At 36.0% G+C, this 15,949-nt stretch overlaps 1 protein-coding gene across 12 annotated transcripts in view; it reads right to left on the reverse strand.

Annotated features, from left to right (window-relative positions):
• Positions 1-15,949, reverse strand: part of FBXW11 (F-box and WD repeat domain containing 11) — a 130,610-nt gene that overhangs the window by 65,180 nt on the left and 49,481 nt on the right. For 2 of the 12 annotated variants that reach the window (XM_082380870.1, XM_082380868.1), the window contains exon 2: positions 6,652-6,851. The exons of 9 other annotated variants lie outside the window; for them this stretch is intronic. In XM_082380870.1, the coding sequence (XP_082236996.1) occupies positions 6,652-6,744 (93 nt within the window). In that variant the 5' untranslated portion in view covers positions 6,745-6,851. Of the gene's footprint in view, positions 1-6,651; positions 6,877-15,949 lie in introns of those variants that run through there. One more of the 12 variants, XM_082380869.1, reaches the window with a different exon arrangement.

Raw genomic sequence — 15,949 nt, forward strand, 5'->3', positions numbered from 1 at the left:
ATAAAACTAAAAGCTGGTTCTTTGAGAAGATAAACAAAATTGATAAGCCATTAGCCAGACTCATCAAGAAAAAGAGGGAATGGACTCAAATCAATAAAATTAGAAATGAAAAAGGAGAAGTTACAACGGACACCGCAGAAATACAAAGCATCCTAAGAGACTACTACAAGCAACTGTATGCCACTAAAATGGACAACCTGGAAGAAATGGACAAATTCTTAGAAAGGTATAACCTTCCAAGACTGAACCAGGAAGAAATAGAAAATATGAACAGACCAATCATAAGTAATGAAATTGAAACTGTGATTAAAAATCTTCCAACAAACAGAAGTCCAGGACCAGATAGCTTCACAGGTGAATTCTATCAAACATTTAGAGAAGAGCTAACACCCATCCTTCTCAAACTCTTCCCAAAAAATGCAGAGGAAGGAACACTCCCAAACTCATTCTATGAGGCCACCATCATCCTGCTACCAAAACCAGACAAAGATACTACAAAAAAACATTACAGACCAATATCACTGATGAATATTGATGCAAAAATCCTCCACAAAATACTAGCAAACAGAATCCAACAACACATTAAAGGAATCATACACCATGATCAAGTGAGATTTATCCCAGGGACGCAAGGATTCTTCAATATACGCAAATCAATCAATGTGATACACCATATTAACAAATTGAAGAATAAAAACCATATGATCATCTCAATAGATGCAGAAAAAGCTTTTGACAAAATTCAACACCCATTTATGATAAAAACTCTCCAGAAAGTGGGCATAGAGGGAACCTACCTCAACATAATAAAGGCCATATACGACAAACCCACAGCAAACATCATTCTCAATGGTGAAAAACTGAAAGCATTTCCTCTAAGATCAGGAACAAGACAAGGATGTCCACTATCTCCACTATTATTCAACATAGTTTTGGAATTCCTAGCCACGGCAATCAGAGAAGAAAAAGAAATAAAAGGAATACAAATTGGAAAAGAAAAAGTAAAACTGTCACTGTTTGAGGATGACATGATACTATACACAGAGAATCCTGAAGATGCCACCAGAAGACTACTAGAGCTCATCAATGAATCTGGTAAAGTTGCAGGATACAAAATTAATGCACAGAAATCTCTTGCATTCCTATACACTAATGATGAAAAATCTGAAAGAGAAATTAAGGAAATATTCCCATTCACCACTGCAACAGAAAGAATAAAATACCTAGGAATAAACCTACCTAGCGAGACAAAAGACCTGTATGCAGAAAACTATAAGACACTGATGAAAGAAATTAAAGATGATACAAACAGATGGAGAGATATACCACGTTCCTGGATTGGAAGAATCAATATTGTGAAAATGACTGTACTACCCAAAGCAATCTACACATTCAATGCAATCCCTATCAAATTGCCAATGGCATTTTTTACAGAACTAGAACAAAAAGTCTTAAAATTTGTATGGAGACACAAAAGACCCCGAATAGCCAAAGTGGTCTTGAGGGAAAAAAACGGAGCTGGAGGAATCAGACTCCCTGACTTCAGACTATACTACAAAGCTACAGTAATCAAGACAATATGGTACTGGCACAAAAGCAGAAATATAGATCAATGGAACAGGATAGAAAGCCCAGTGATAAACCCACGCACCTATGGTCAACTAATCTATGACAAAGGAGGCAAGGATATACAATGGAGAAAATACAGTCTCTTCAATAAGTGGTGCTGGGAAAACTGGACAGCTACATGTTAAAGAATGAAATTAGAACACTCCCTAACACCATACACAAAAATAAACTCAAAATGGATTAGAGACCTAAATGTAAGACAAGATACTATAAAACTCTTAGAGGAAAACATAGGAAGAACACTCTTTGACATCAATCACAGCAAGATCTTTTTTGATCCACCTCCTAGAGTAATGGAAATAAAAACAAAAATAAACAAATGGGACCTAATGAAACTGAAAAGCTTTTGCACAGCTAAGGAAACCATAAACAAGATGAAAAGACAACCCTCAGAATGGGAAAAAATATTTGCAAACGAATCAACGGACAAAGGATTAATCTCCAAAATATATAAACAGCTCATGCAGCTCAATATTAAAAAGACAAACAACCCAATCCAAAAATGGGCAGAAGACCTAAATAGACATTTCTCCAAAGAAGACATACAGATGGCCAAGAAGCACATGAAAAGATGCTCAACATCACTAATTATTAGAGAAATGCAAATCAAAACTACAATGAGGTATCACCTCACACCAGTTAGAATGGGCATCATCAGAAAATCTACAAACAACAAATGCTGGAGAGGGTTTGGAGAAAAGGGAACCCTCTTGCATTGTCGGTGGGAATGTAAATTGATACAGCCACTATGGAGAACAGTATGGAGGTTCCTTAAAAAACCTAAAAATAGAATTACCATATGACCCAGCAATCCCACTACTGGGCATATACCCAGGGAAAACCATAATTCAAAAAGACACATGCACCTCAACGTTCACTGCAGCACTATTTACAACAGCCACGTCATGGAATCAACCTAAATGCCCATCAACAGACGAATGGATAAAGAAGGTGTGGTACATATATACAATGGAATATTACTCAGCCATAAAAAGGAACGAAATGGGGTCATTTGTAGAGAGGTGGATGGATGTAGAGACTGTCATACAGAGTGAAGTAAGTCAGAAAGAGAAAAACAAATATCGTATATTAACGCATATATGTGGAATCTAGAAAAATGGTACAGATGAACCGATTTGCAGCAGAAATTGAGACACAGATGTAGAGAACAAACGTATGGACACCAAGGGAGGAAAGCAGTGGGGGGTGGGGGGGGTGGTGTGATGAATTGGGAGATTGGGATTGACATGTATACACTGATGTGTATAAAATGGATGACTAATAAGAACCTGTATAAGAAAATAAATAAAATTCAAAAAAAAATCTATCAATACCACAAGAAGAAAAAAAAGACCAGTACATGATTGTTGTAGATATTATACTACATTCATCTGAACTAGAAACTTAAAATTGGTGAATTTTATTATATATAAACTACACATCAAAAAAGTTAACTTTTTAAAAAGTTTAAGCGCTACACAAAAACAAAAACTTTCCCACAAAGCAAACTCAAGCCCTAAATGGCTTTATTGATAAATACTATCAAACATTTAAGGAAGAAATAACAGTAATCTTTCCCAAACTCTTTTTAGATATAGAGAGGGTAATTCATTTTATTAGGCTAATCATAATGCTAAAACCTGAGAAAATACATTATCAAAAAAGGAAGTATTGACCAATTAGCTTCAGGTAAAAAGATTAAAATACCCTCAACCGAATATTAGCAAATCAAATATAAAATTATATAAAAATGATAATACATCATGATCAGTTGGGGCTTTCCCAGAATTAAAGATTAGCTGAACATTCAAAAAAATCAATGTAATACACCATATTAAGAGAATAAGAAAAGTTATATGATGATTTCAATAGATGCATTTAGGGCATATAACAAAATTCAAAATGCACTCATGATTAAAAAACTCTCACGTAACTTCCTCGATGTGATAAAGGACATATATTTTAAAAACCTATAGCTAATATCATACTTAATGGTCAAAAATGAAACACTTTCCACTGTACTCAAAAACAAAAGTAGAATATCCATTGTCACACTTCTATTCAATACAAATTTCACTAGTTATAGCCAGTGCAATAAATCAAGAAAAAGAAATAAAAAGCATAAATATCAGAAAGCATCCAGATGGCATGACTATCTAGACAGAAAATCCAAAGAGTGTACAAAACAAAACAAGTAGAACTAATATGCGATGTTGGCAAAGTCACAGGATAAAAAAAATAAAAAGAACGAACGAAGCTACACAAAACTCAAGCCCTCAGCATAAGTAGAAGGAACAGAAAATAAGTAGAAAAAGAAATACTTAGATCCTAGGATGCCCATATGTTCCTACCATAAGCCTTCATGAAGAGCAAGAGTAGTCCAGGATAACTGTGCAAAAGAAAAAAAAGAGGGAAACAAGCAGCAGACTGAAGACTGACATAAAATCCCATTAAGCGTGAAAATACTGAGAAAGAGTTTTGATAGGTCAGAGTTGATTACAAATTTGGGACTCAAGAGGATTCGAGATGCAAAGAAATTGTCTTCCAGGCACCACTCTTTAAGGAAAAAGAGTGTAAAAGGAAAGGCAAATGGAGGGAGCACTTCAACTTGATAAAGAACATCTACAAAAAACCCATAGCTGACATCATACCTAATGGCAAAAAACTTGAAGTTTTCATGCTAAGGAACAATGCAAGGATGTCCCCTCTCATCACTGTTTTTCAACATTGTAGTGGGAGTCCTAGCTAATGCAATATGACACAACAAGGAAATAAAAAGAATACATATCAGGAAGGAAGAAAACTATCTTTGTTCACAGATGCCATCATCATCTATGTAGGAAAAAAAAAAAAAAATGACCCCCAAACTCCTGGAACTAGTAATCAATTGTAGCAAGGTTGCAGGATGCAAGGTTAATATACAGTCAATCACATTTCATATATACCAGCAATGAACAAGTGGAATTTAAAATTAAGAATACATTACCATTTACATTAGGACCCCACCAAAATGAAGTATTTAGGTATAAAGTTAACAAAATATGTGTAAGATCTATACGAGGAAAACTATAAAACTCTGATGAAAGATATTAAAGAACGAAATAAAGGAGATATTCCATGTTCATAGATGGTAAGACTCATTATTGTCAAGATGTCAGTTCTTCCCACCTTGATCTAAATATTCAATGCAATCCCAATCAAAATTCTAGCAAGTTATTTTATGACTCTCAAACAAGCTAATTCTCAAGTTTACATGAAGAGGTAAAAGATCTAGAATAGAGAACACAATGTTAAAGGAACAGAAGAAAGTCAAAGAACTGACACTTCCTAACTTCAGGAATTACTATAAAGTAACACTAATCAAGATAGTGTGTGGTACTGCTGAAAGAACAGACAAACAGATCAAGAAAACAGAAGAGAGAGCCCAGAAACAGACCCATATAATCAGCTGATCTTTGACAGAGAAGCAAAGGCGATACAATGGAGCAAAGATAATCTTTTCAACAAACGGTACTGGAATAACATAGGAGAAAATCTAGGTGACCTTGGGTATAGTGATGACTTTTTAGATACAACACCAAAGGCACAGTCCATGAAAGAAATAATTGATAAGCTGGACTTCATTAAAATTAAAAACTTCTGCTCTGTGAAAGACAATATCAAAAGAGAATGAAAAAAAAAAAAGAGAGAGAGAAGCCACAGACTGGAAGAAAATATTTTCAAAAGACAAATCTGATAAAGGACCGTTAGCCAAAATAATACAAAAAAAACCCCCTTAAAACTTAATAATAAGATGAACAATGCAAATTTTAAAATGGGCAAGACATGAACAGACACCTCAGCAAAGAATATATACAAATGGCAGTAAGCATATGAAAAGATGTTCACATCATGTCATCATATATCAAATTAAAACAATGAGACACCACTACACACCTATCAGAATGGCCAAAATCCAAAACATGGACAACACCAAATGCTGGTGAGGATGTGGAGCAACAGGAATTCTCATTCGCTACTAACGGGAATGCAAAATGGTACAACTACTTTGGAAATTCAGCAGTTTCTTACAAAACTAAACATACTCTTATCCGATCCAGCAATCACGCTTTTCGGTATTTACCCAAATAAATTGAAAACTTATGTCCACACAGAAACCTGCTCAGTGATGTTTACAGCGGCTTTATTGATAATAGCCAAAATTTGGAAGCAACCAGGATGTCCTTCCGTAGGTGAATGGATAAACTGTGATATAGACAGACAATGAAATATTATTTGGCACTAAACAGAAAGGAGCTTTCAAGCCATAAAAAGACATGAAAGAAACTCAGATAAGTATTAGTAAGTGAAAAAAGCCAATGTGAAATGGCTACATACTATATGATTCCCGTTATATGACATTCTGGAAAAGGTAAAACTATGGAGACAGTAAAAATAATAGTGGTTGCCAGGGGTTAGCAGGAGAGAGGGAAGAATAGGCAGGGCACAGAGGATTTTTAGGGCAGTGCAACTATTCTGTATGGCACTATAATGGTAGATTCATGTTATTATACATGTGTTAAAACCGATGATGGTGTAGGTCCATGGATTGTAACAAATATACCACTCGGGTGCAGGATGTCAATAGTTGGGGAGGTCGCGCCTGTGTAAGGACAAGAGATACATGGGTACGCAACAGCCTGACGTAGGGAAGACGCGTTAGTCACGGGTAAGGTTCTAGAAAAGTGGCGGCAGCGGCTCAAGCGGCAGTGGCAGCAGCGCCGGGTCGCAAGTGGAGGTGCTCCTAGCGGTGCTGTTTCCCAAGCTGCGGCAGTTCTCACTACAGCGCCAGGACAAGGCCAGTTCGTGTTCGTCCGCGGAGATCTCTCTCATCTCCCTCGGCTGCGGCCAATCAGGCTGAAGCAACTGAGTCCGCGATGGAGAGAGAAAAGGAACAATTCCATAAACTCTTTATTGTGGCTTGAGCTTTGAAACTACAGAAGAAGGTTTGAGGAACTACTACGAGCAATGGGGAAAACTTACAGACCGTGTGGTAAAGAGGGATCCTGCAAGCAAAAGATCAAGAGGCTTTGGTTTTGTAACTTTTTCATCCATGGCTGAGGTTGATGCCGCCATGGCTGCAAGACGGCATTCAATTGATGGGAGAGTAGTTGAGCCAAAACGTGCTGTTGCAAGAGAGGACTCTGGAAAGCCAGGGGCTCATGTCACTGTGAAGAAGCTATCTGTAGGTGGAATTAAAGAAGACACTGAGGAACATCATCTTAGAGATTACTTTGAGGAATATGGAAAAATTGAGACCATTGAGATCATTACTGATAGGCAGTCTGGAAAGAAAAGAGGCTTTGGGTTTGTTACTTTTGATGACTGTGATCCTGTGGATAAGACTGTGTTGCAGAAATACCATACTATCAATGGTCATAATGCAGAAGTAAGAAAGGCTTTGTCTAGACAAGGAATGCAGGAAGTCCAAAGTTCTAAAAGTGGAACAGGAGGCCACTTTGGTTTTGGAGATTCTCGTGGTGGTGGTGGTGGTGGAAATTTTGGACCAGGACCAGGAAGTAACTCCAGAGGAGGATCTGATGGATATGGAAGTGGTCGTGGATTTGGGGATGGCTATAATGGGTATGGAGGAGGGCCTGGAGGTGGCAATTTTGAAGGTAGCCCTGGTTATGGACGAGGAAGAGGAGGATATGGTGGTGGAGGACCTGGATATGGCAACCAGGGTGGGGGCTACGGAGGTGGTTATGACAACTATGGAGGAGGAAATTATGGAAGTGGAAATTATAACCAGCAACCTTCTAACTACGAAGAGTGGAAACTTTGGTGGTAGCAGGAACATGGGGGACCATATGGTGGAGGAAACTATGGTCCAGGAGGCAGTGGGGGAAGTGGGGGTTATGGAGGGAGAAGCCAATATTGGGCTTCTTCCTATTTACCATGGGCTTCACTGTATAAATAGGAGAGGATGAGAGCCCAGAGGTAACAGAACAGCTTCAGGTTACCGAAGTAACAATGTTAAGGAAACTCTTATCTCAGTCATGCATAAATACGCAGTGATAAGGCAGAAGACACCAGAGCAGATGCAGAGAACCATTTTGTGAATGGATTGGATTATTTACTAACATTACCTTACTGTAGAGGAAGGACTGTAAAAAAAAAAAAAGCCTTTGAGACAGTTTCTTAGCTCTTTAATTGTTTCTTTCTAGTGGTCTTTGTAAGAGTGTAGAAGCATTCCTTCATAATGTTAAATTTGTAAGTTTCAGGTGACGTGAAACCTTTTTTAAGATTTTTCTCAACGTTTTGAAAAGCTACTAGCCAGGATCATGGTGTAATAAGACGTAACGTTTTTCCTTTAAAAAAATTTAAGTCTGTGTGTAGAGTTAAGAAGCTGTTGTACATTTACGATTTAATAAAATAATTCTAAAGGAAAAAAATAAAAAGAGAGATATATGGGAACTGGGAACCCTCTATACTTTCTACTCAGTTTCAGGATAAAACTGCCCTAAAAAATTAAGTTTATTAATTAAAAAAAAAAAAAAAGGAAAGGAAAGGAAAAGCCAGTTGTCTTTTGGAAACCATACAATTAAGGGAAAAAGAAATGGCAGGGGAGAGATTTTAAAATCCTGCAAGATTAAAGAATTTTTTGAAACATTCAAAGGATGCAAAGCCCTTCCTCCTCAATCTCCTGCTCCCTACCCCAAAACAAGACACCCAGTAAAGAAACTATGTTTTGGGGACTTCCCTGGCGATCCAGTGGTTAAGACTCTGTGCTTCCATTGAAGGTGACGCGGGTTCGATCCCTGGTCTGGGAAATAAGATCCCACATGCCGTGTGGCGCAGCCAAAAAAAGAAAGAAAGAAAGAAACTATGTTTTGTTACACTGACAGAAGATGTTCTTAAACTAGGACTCATAAAATTAACCTCAAACTGCCAGTCCTGCCCCCCAAAATGTAGTGACATAAGCAAATCTTTATCTACACACACACAAAAATTCAGCTAATGAAATCCCCACACATAAAAGAAGAAAGGACAGGGAGGGGCAGAAGAAAATGAAAACCTCAAATCAGTCTTTCCTAACTGGGGTTCTACAAGATAATTAAGCCCTACTGAGAGTGATTTTGGTAATTGTTCACTTAATTTTCCTAAGGATAGTACATAGATACTATCATTCTAGTTATACATAAGAAAAGTAAATTTATTATATACTACGTATGCCTTAGTGCATTATGGCATACTGCGCTTATGGAATGTGCCTGAAAAGAGTACTCCAAACTGAACTCAATATGCTTCAACAAATATTTGATGTTATTTTTTAAATGCCTTGAATCAGAAAGTCAAAACTCAAGAAGGAAAACATACCAAAAGCAGAAAGAAATGAAACAAGATTTAACTCAGGAAAGAAATAAAATCAAGATTATAATAGAAATGAAAGTAAATTACAATGCCCCCAAACGATAAATTCAAATGAAAAATGTAATAATAGGCATTAAAGAAAAGCAGAAAAATAATCTAAGAGAATGAAAGTGAGATAAAGAAAGAAACAAAACAGGACAGAGAAGTAGCTGAAATGGAAGAAAAAGAGGAAACCTTTCAGGGACAGACCCCTCCCCAATATCCTCTGCTTTAGCTTCTCTCTGAAGTACCTAGATACTAGTATCATTTCCTGAGCTGTCTTACAGATGTTAAAACGCCCACCAAATGGAAAACATTAACTACTTGCTGACCATGAGCACACAGCCCCCACAGGCCTACTAGAGGCTAAGAACTGATAATGTTCACCCCTGTGACACGGCCCTGTTACCGCACCATCAACCAAAGAACTATGCATGAGCTGACCACATACCCTGGGACTCCTCTCCCTCACCTTGCCTTTAAAAGGGTTTTCCTGAAACCCACTGGGGAGTTCAGGTGTTTTGAGTACTAGCTGTCCTGGACTCCTTGCTTGGTGCCCTGCAATAAACGCTGCACTTTCTTTCACCATAACCTGGTGTCAACAGACTGGCTTTACTGCGTGCAGGTGGGTGGACCCAAGTTTGGTTGGTAACACTATAATTCAAGAAAACTTTCCAGAAATAAAAGGAAATCTGAACTGTATGTTAACAGGGTCTCCAGATACTAGGGAAAATTGGCCCACAGCATTAAACTCCTAGAGATACCCTAGTAAAATTATTAGACTTTAAGATAAAGAAAAAATTTCTCAGTCTCCAGTCCAAAAATTTTTTTAAATTAAAAGAAAACTTACAAGAGAAAGAGCATGAATTAGACTGGCATCAAATATCTTAAAAACAATGTACCAAGCAACACATCAGTGGAACAGCATTTTCCAAAAACAGTAGAAAAGAAAGTGTAAGATAAAGATTTTCTAACCAAAGACAATAGGAAAATAGTTTTAAACAGGTAACAGGTCAGGGAATTCTGTATCCTTGAGCAACCAAGAGATGACTCAGAAAACTTTAGCAAAAAGATTAATGGTAAAAAAAAAAAAAAAAAAAAGATTAATGGTAAACATTTTAAAATAATTACAGTATGGATATAAGAATAAAACAAAGATGAAGATGATGAGGGCTGAAGAACATGTGATACATTCTGAAAAGTAGAAATAATGCAGCTTAAAAGGAGAAGGGATCAGAAGAGGAAAGAACAAGTCCTGACTGTTGTACAGTGAACAGGTGGCAGTTAAAGAATTCCATTAAAAAGGATAAACTTGTTAATAAAATATTAAATAAAATCCCAAGAATTACAAGCATTTTAAAAGTTGTAAGTAAAGGGTAATCAATAGAACAAAAATATACACCTTTCTAAGTTTAAATAGAAATTTCAAAAATAAAAGAGCAAAGAAAACAACACATCATGAGAAGAAACTAAAAGATATGCAAAGAGACATGGATTAAAAATACACTAATACACACTACTCCCAATACAAAGCAGATCAAGAGGACCAAAAAATAAAGTTCAGAAGAATAAACATAATCAAGAAGGCAAATATTAGAGATATCAAACCTTACACCCTATAAATAGACTAATCTGTTTTCCAAGCACACATGAAATATTTATGAAGACTCATCATATATTTGATCACAAAGAAATAAGTTCTACAAAAGAAAAAAAATCAGATAATAATAGCCTCTGATCAAAAAGATATAAAACTAGAAATAACTCCCCCCAGAAGAAATGTTTTCTTTCAAAATCAATGCTATGAAGCAATTTATGAAGCTTCTGGCCTACACATGCTTTGAAGATTTGGTAGAATTGCCCTGTGAAACCATGTTGGTCTGATGCATTTTTGTGGCTTGGTTCTTTGATAAGTTTCTCTATTCTTTTCTTCAAAACTAGTTCTTGGATAAGACAACTCAACATTATAAAGATAACAGTTCACCCTAATTTATAATTTTAAAACACCCCAGTATCACATAAAAAGCTTCTTGTGGAGCCAGATAAGTTGGTACTCAAATTCATGTGGAAAAACTTATAAGAATACTCAGAAAACAACATGCAAAAAGAAAAGCTACAAGGTGCGATTAGCCCCACCAGACATTTAAACATACTGTTAAGTCTCTCTAGCTAAAAACAAGGTTCTTTTATGGCATATGCATAGATAATTACCCTGATGTAGGGGTCAGCAAGCTTCTGTAAAGGGTGAGAGGTGAATATTTCAAGCTTTGCAAGCCTCACAGTTTCTGTCACAACTACTTGACTCTTCTGTTGTAGCACAAATGCAGCCATAGACGATAAGTAAATAAACGAGTGGGGCTGTGATCCAATATAACGTTACTTACAAAAATAGGGCTGGGTTTGGCCAGAGGGCCATAGTTTGCCACATCCTGGCCTAATTGAATAAAATGTTCAGAAATAGACCCAGGTACATATGGAAATTTAGTACATGATAAAAGTGGCTTCTCAAATCACTGGGGAACTTCAGTGTTGTGTTGGTTTCTGCTGTACAGCAAAGTGATTCAGTTATACATATGTAATACATTCTTTTTTATATTCTTTTCCATTATGGTTTAATCATAGGATATTGAATATAGTTCCCTGTGCTATACAGTAGGACCTTGTTGTTTATGCATTCTATATTAGTTTGCATTTGCTAAACTGCAGAACTTTTTAATAAGTGCTGGGACAACTGGTAAGCCATTTGGAAAAAGATAAAATTAGAACACTGGAAAAAATATTTACAACGTATGTCACAGGTAAAAGGACTTATATACCTAAATTTTTCTTTTAAATTGAGGGGGATAAAAATTACCAAAATCCCAATAGGAAAATGAGGAAAGGACATGGACAGACTTTTTAAAAGATATAAAAACAACCCTTAAATAAGAAAAGATGTTCAGACTTACTCATAATTAAAGAGATGCAAATTAAAGCTACACATTTCTCACCTAACACTGGCAAATATTCACAAGTATGACAAGACATTCTGTCAGTAAAAGAGTAAGGAAACAGGCACTCTCATATACTTCTGGTGGGAAGGCAAATGTGTACAACCCTTCTGGAGGAGAATTTGGCAATATCTAACAAAAATACGTAAGTAGCTTGATGTTTTCATCCAGCATTACCTTTGATCCTGTATCAACCTTTTTTTTTGTTTGTTCATTTTTGGTTTTTTGGGGGGTTCTTTTTTTGAATTTTATTTTATTTAACTTTTTTATACAGCAGGTTCTTATTAGTTATCTTTTTAATACATATTAGTGTATATATGTCAATCCCAATTTCCCAATTCATCCCTTTTGATCCAGTAACACATTTCTAGGAATTTTCCCTGAAGATACACTATAATTAAATACTATGAAAACACATATGCACAAGGTAAACATATGCACTGGAGCCCTGTTTGCAATTTAAAAAAAAAACAAAAACAAAACAACCTGCATGCTCATACGTAAGATTCTAGCCGAATATACTATGGTGTATCAACACACAGTATGCAGCCTTATGCAAGAATAAGAAAGGCCTCTATGGGCTAATACAGACTAATTTTCAGGGTACATTTTTAGGTGAAAAAAGCAAAGTGCAAAATAGTATCTACCTATATACTACCCTTTGCATAAGAAATAAACAGAAATAAGAAAATATACATGTGTGTACCTGTTCCTTAGTGCATAAAGAAACCCAGGAAGGATAAACCAGAAACTAAAAAAATTGGTTACCCAATGGAAACAGGATGGAAAGAACAGAGGAATGGGAACAGGACAGAAAGGATGACCTTTCTGTATTGTTTCTACTCTTAGAACCGCAATACATGCCTTATATACTCAAAAAAATAAAATCAACAACGATTGGGAGAGAGAGATGGAATATCAACAGAAACAAACGAACCTAAATACATTTCAATTGAATAACATAATCATACTTAATGGTGAGGAAAAAATTAACCCAAGTGACTCTGGAACTCAGCAGTTAGAATATATAGCCAAAAACAAAAGTTAATTGTAAAGAAATATTCAGTATGGTTAGTAAATTTATTTTTCAGTGATATAGGTAAGCAATTCTAAAACTACTGAATATGCATTCTAGAACTGAGCAAGTGAGTAAATATACTGTGGAAAACAGGAGTCACTGTTTCTCACTGTTAGAGAAGGGAGTTACAAATATGAAAAGGGCTACCTTAGAAAACTAGAATGAAATCTGTAAGACTGGACTAGAACTATCACTGCGAACTCGTGGTTTTTTAATACATAGAAAAGGAGGGAGTTTTTTTCACAGAGACAAAATTATACATATATTACCTAACACTGTTGGCTGAGAGAGCCTATAGAAGCAATGACATCCCAATAGCACTAAGCACACTTACCAACCAGATCTAAATACCATTCTTCACAAAAAGAAACCAAGGCTCCTTACAGAATTGACTAATTCCAGGGCTGACTATGGGAAAATACAAGATGAGCCTGGAAAATTTTTTTTGCCCCAGAAAGCAAGAAGTGCTTAAAGAATTATGAGGACAGATCAAAAGGATACAGGACCCAGCTTGAAAGGGCATGCAATGGCCAAGCTTTGAACAATCTGACCATCAAAATACATAATCATAATAACAGATTATAACCCACTGAAAAAAATAAGAAACCACAAGTCTGTAAGTGAATAAACTGAGATTCTAATGAAAAGAGGACATTTATACAGTTTCAAAGTACCTCTCCACAAAATACTTAATTACAGAGAGAAAAAGGGTAACTTTATAGTGAAGAAAGCTCCTAGATACCACCTTCCTCAAATAATCAAGATGACCACCATTAGTAACAAGAGAAATCAAAATCATGTACTACCTAATAAGATGCAAAGATAAAGAACACAGCGTCACTTCTGTGATATTCCTTTCCAAGATGTATAAATTTAATCATAAGGAAACAGACAAACCTCCATTGACAGACATACTACAAAATAACTGATCTGTAATCTTCAAAAGTGCCAAGGTCACACAAGTCCAGGAAAGCCTGAGAAAATGTTCCAGATTGAAAGAAACTAAAGAAGTATGACAACTAAAGGCGGCTTATCATTCTGAACTGGATACCTTTGCTACAAAGGACATTATTGGACCTTTTATGAAACTCAAGAGACTGAGGACTGGATGGTAGTGATGTATCCAATGTTAATTTACTGATTTGATTCTCATATTATGATTATGTAGAACATCCTCCTTTGTAAGAAATACACACTAAAACACTAGAGCATGACGGAGCATTCAGTCAGCTTTACTTTCACACAGTTTGAGAAACAAAAAGTTCTTAGTACTGTACTTACAACTGAGCTCAAGATTGTCTCAAAATCAATAAGAATAAATCTTTCAATGGCTGGTTTGCAATAACTAATACCCAACACTTCGAACTGTGGGATCATAACCCTAGGAAAAAATTGTGCTGAAATGTTTTGTGCCTTTTTCACCACCACTGTCAGATGACTTCAGTAAACATCTCAAACCAGTACTGACTGAGGACACTACAGGCTCAGTGTCTTCCCCAAGCCATTCACTACTAGTTGACAGGGATTCATCCATCCGTCTCTTTCCTGCGAACTCTACCAGATCCCTCTGGGAAATGTTTCTTCTGGCAAAGTTTTTACTTTGAAATTAATTAGGTGATGGTTTCTTCTGGTTACCATTACTCTAATCCTTAATTTTTCATTTCCTGTTGTCTTATAGATGAAGGATTTAACATTTGCCTTTTACTCCGAATTAAAAAAGATGGAAGCATGCTATAATATAAGAGATTTTACAAGGACTTCAGTAAGCGACTCCTGGTTTTCTAAAGGGAGAATGGGGTAGAAAGAACCTTCCTTTACTAGGGTAAACAGTTTTCATATGCCATCTATCTACAAAGATGGGCAGCTGGTTCTCTGTACTACCGGGTCATAGCACAGTGCATGGCACACAGCAGGCAGTCAGTAAAAATGTACCAAATGTATGGGTGATTCTATACTTTCTGTATTTTCTGAATAACCTCATCTAAACTGAATAATCTCAATTTTGAATTCTAGTCAGAGCACCCAGGCAATTCAATAAGAAGTTGGAAAATGTCTCTCAAGTCCTTTATTCTTGGCCAAGCATATCCAGTATTATTAGATCTTATTTTAGTAGGCCATGCCTTAGCTGACTCAACATATACTCAAACTGCTCAGAGAGGAGAGCTGCCATTTGTGAAGAGGCCTGTGAATTTAGAGTATTCTACTGAATCACACAAATCAGCCTTGTTAAATTTTTTTAGAATAATAATGTTCAATCCCAGTGAGGGTACAATGATATGCAAACCCTCTGGAAAACAATTTGACAGGATATATACAGTACATCTCCTAGGAATATATCCTAGGTAATTAAAAATGACAGCAAAGATTTATGCAAAAAGATGTAGATTCGTTTTTAATAACTAAAAGTGAAGAGTTTAAGCACCCAGAAAAATGTCAAATTATGGGCTGTTCGTGAAATATGGTAATTTCAAATTATGAGAATTTTTAATGATAGGAAAACATTAACACAATAATTCTGAATAAGTGTACAAAGCATGTAAAGTAAAGCATATAAAGTTATATATATAATCATATATATATATAATTCTCAACTATGTAAAGCATATGCAAAGACTAAAAACTCAAAGACAATATGCCAAAATACTAAGAATGGCACTCCCTAAATTGAGGATTATTTCTCATTTTTCTTTCTGCTTTTATCCCAACATTCTACAATATGCATGTACTACTTTTATAATCAGAAAAGATTTTTTAAGCAAAACAACAATACAATAAGCTATCTTTCAAAGAAAAATCAATTTTTACTCAAGGAACTCCCTTCAACTCACTTGAATACCTGGATTCAAAGAACTCAGAGAAC

This window comes from Balaenoptera borealis (assembly GCF_965194805.1).
Source record: "Balaenoptera borealis genome assembly, chromosome: 2".
In the NCBI taxonomy this organism is placed as follows: Eukaryota; Metazoa; Chordata; class Mammalia; order Artiodactyla; family Balaenopteridae; genus Balaenoptera; species Balaenoptera borealis.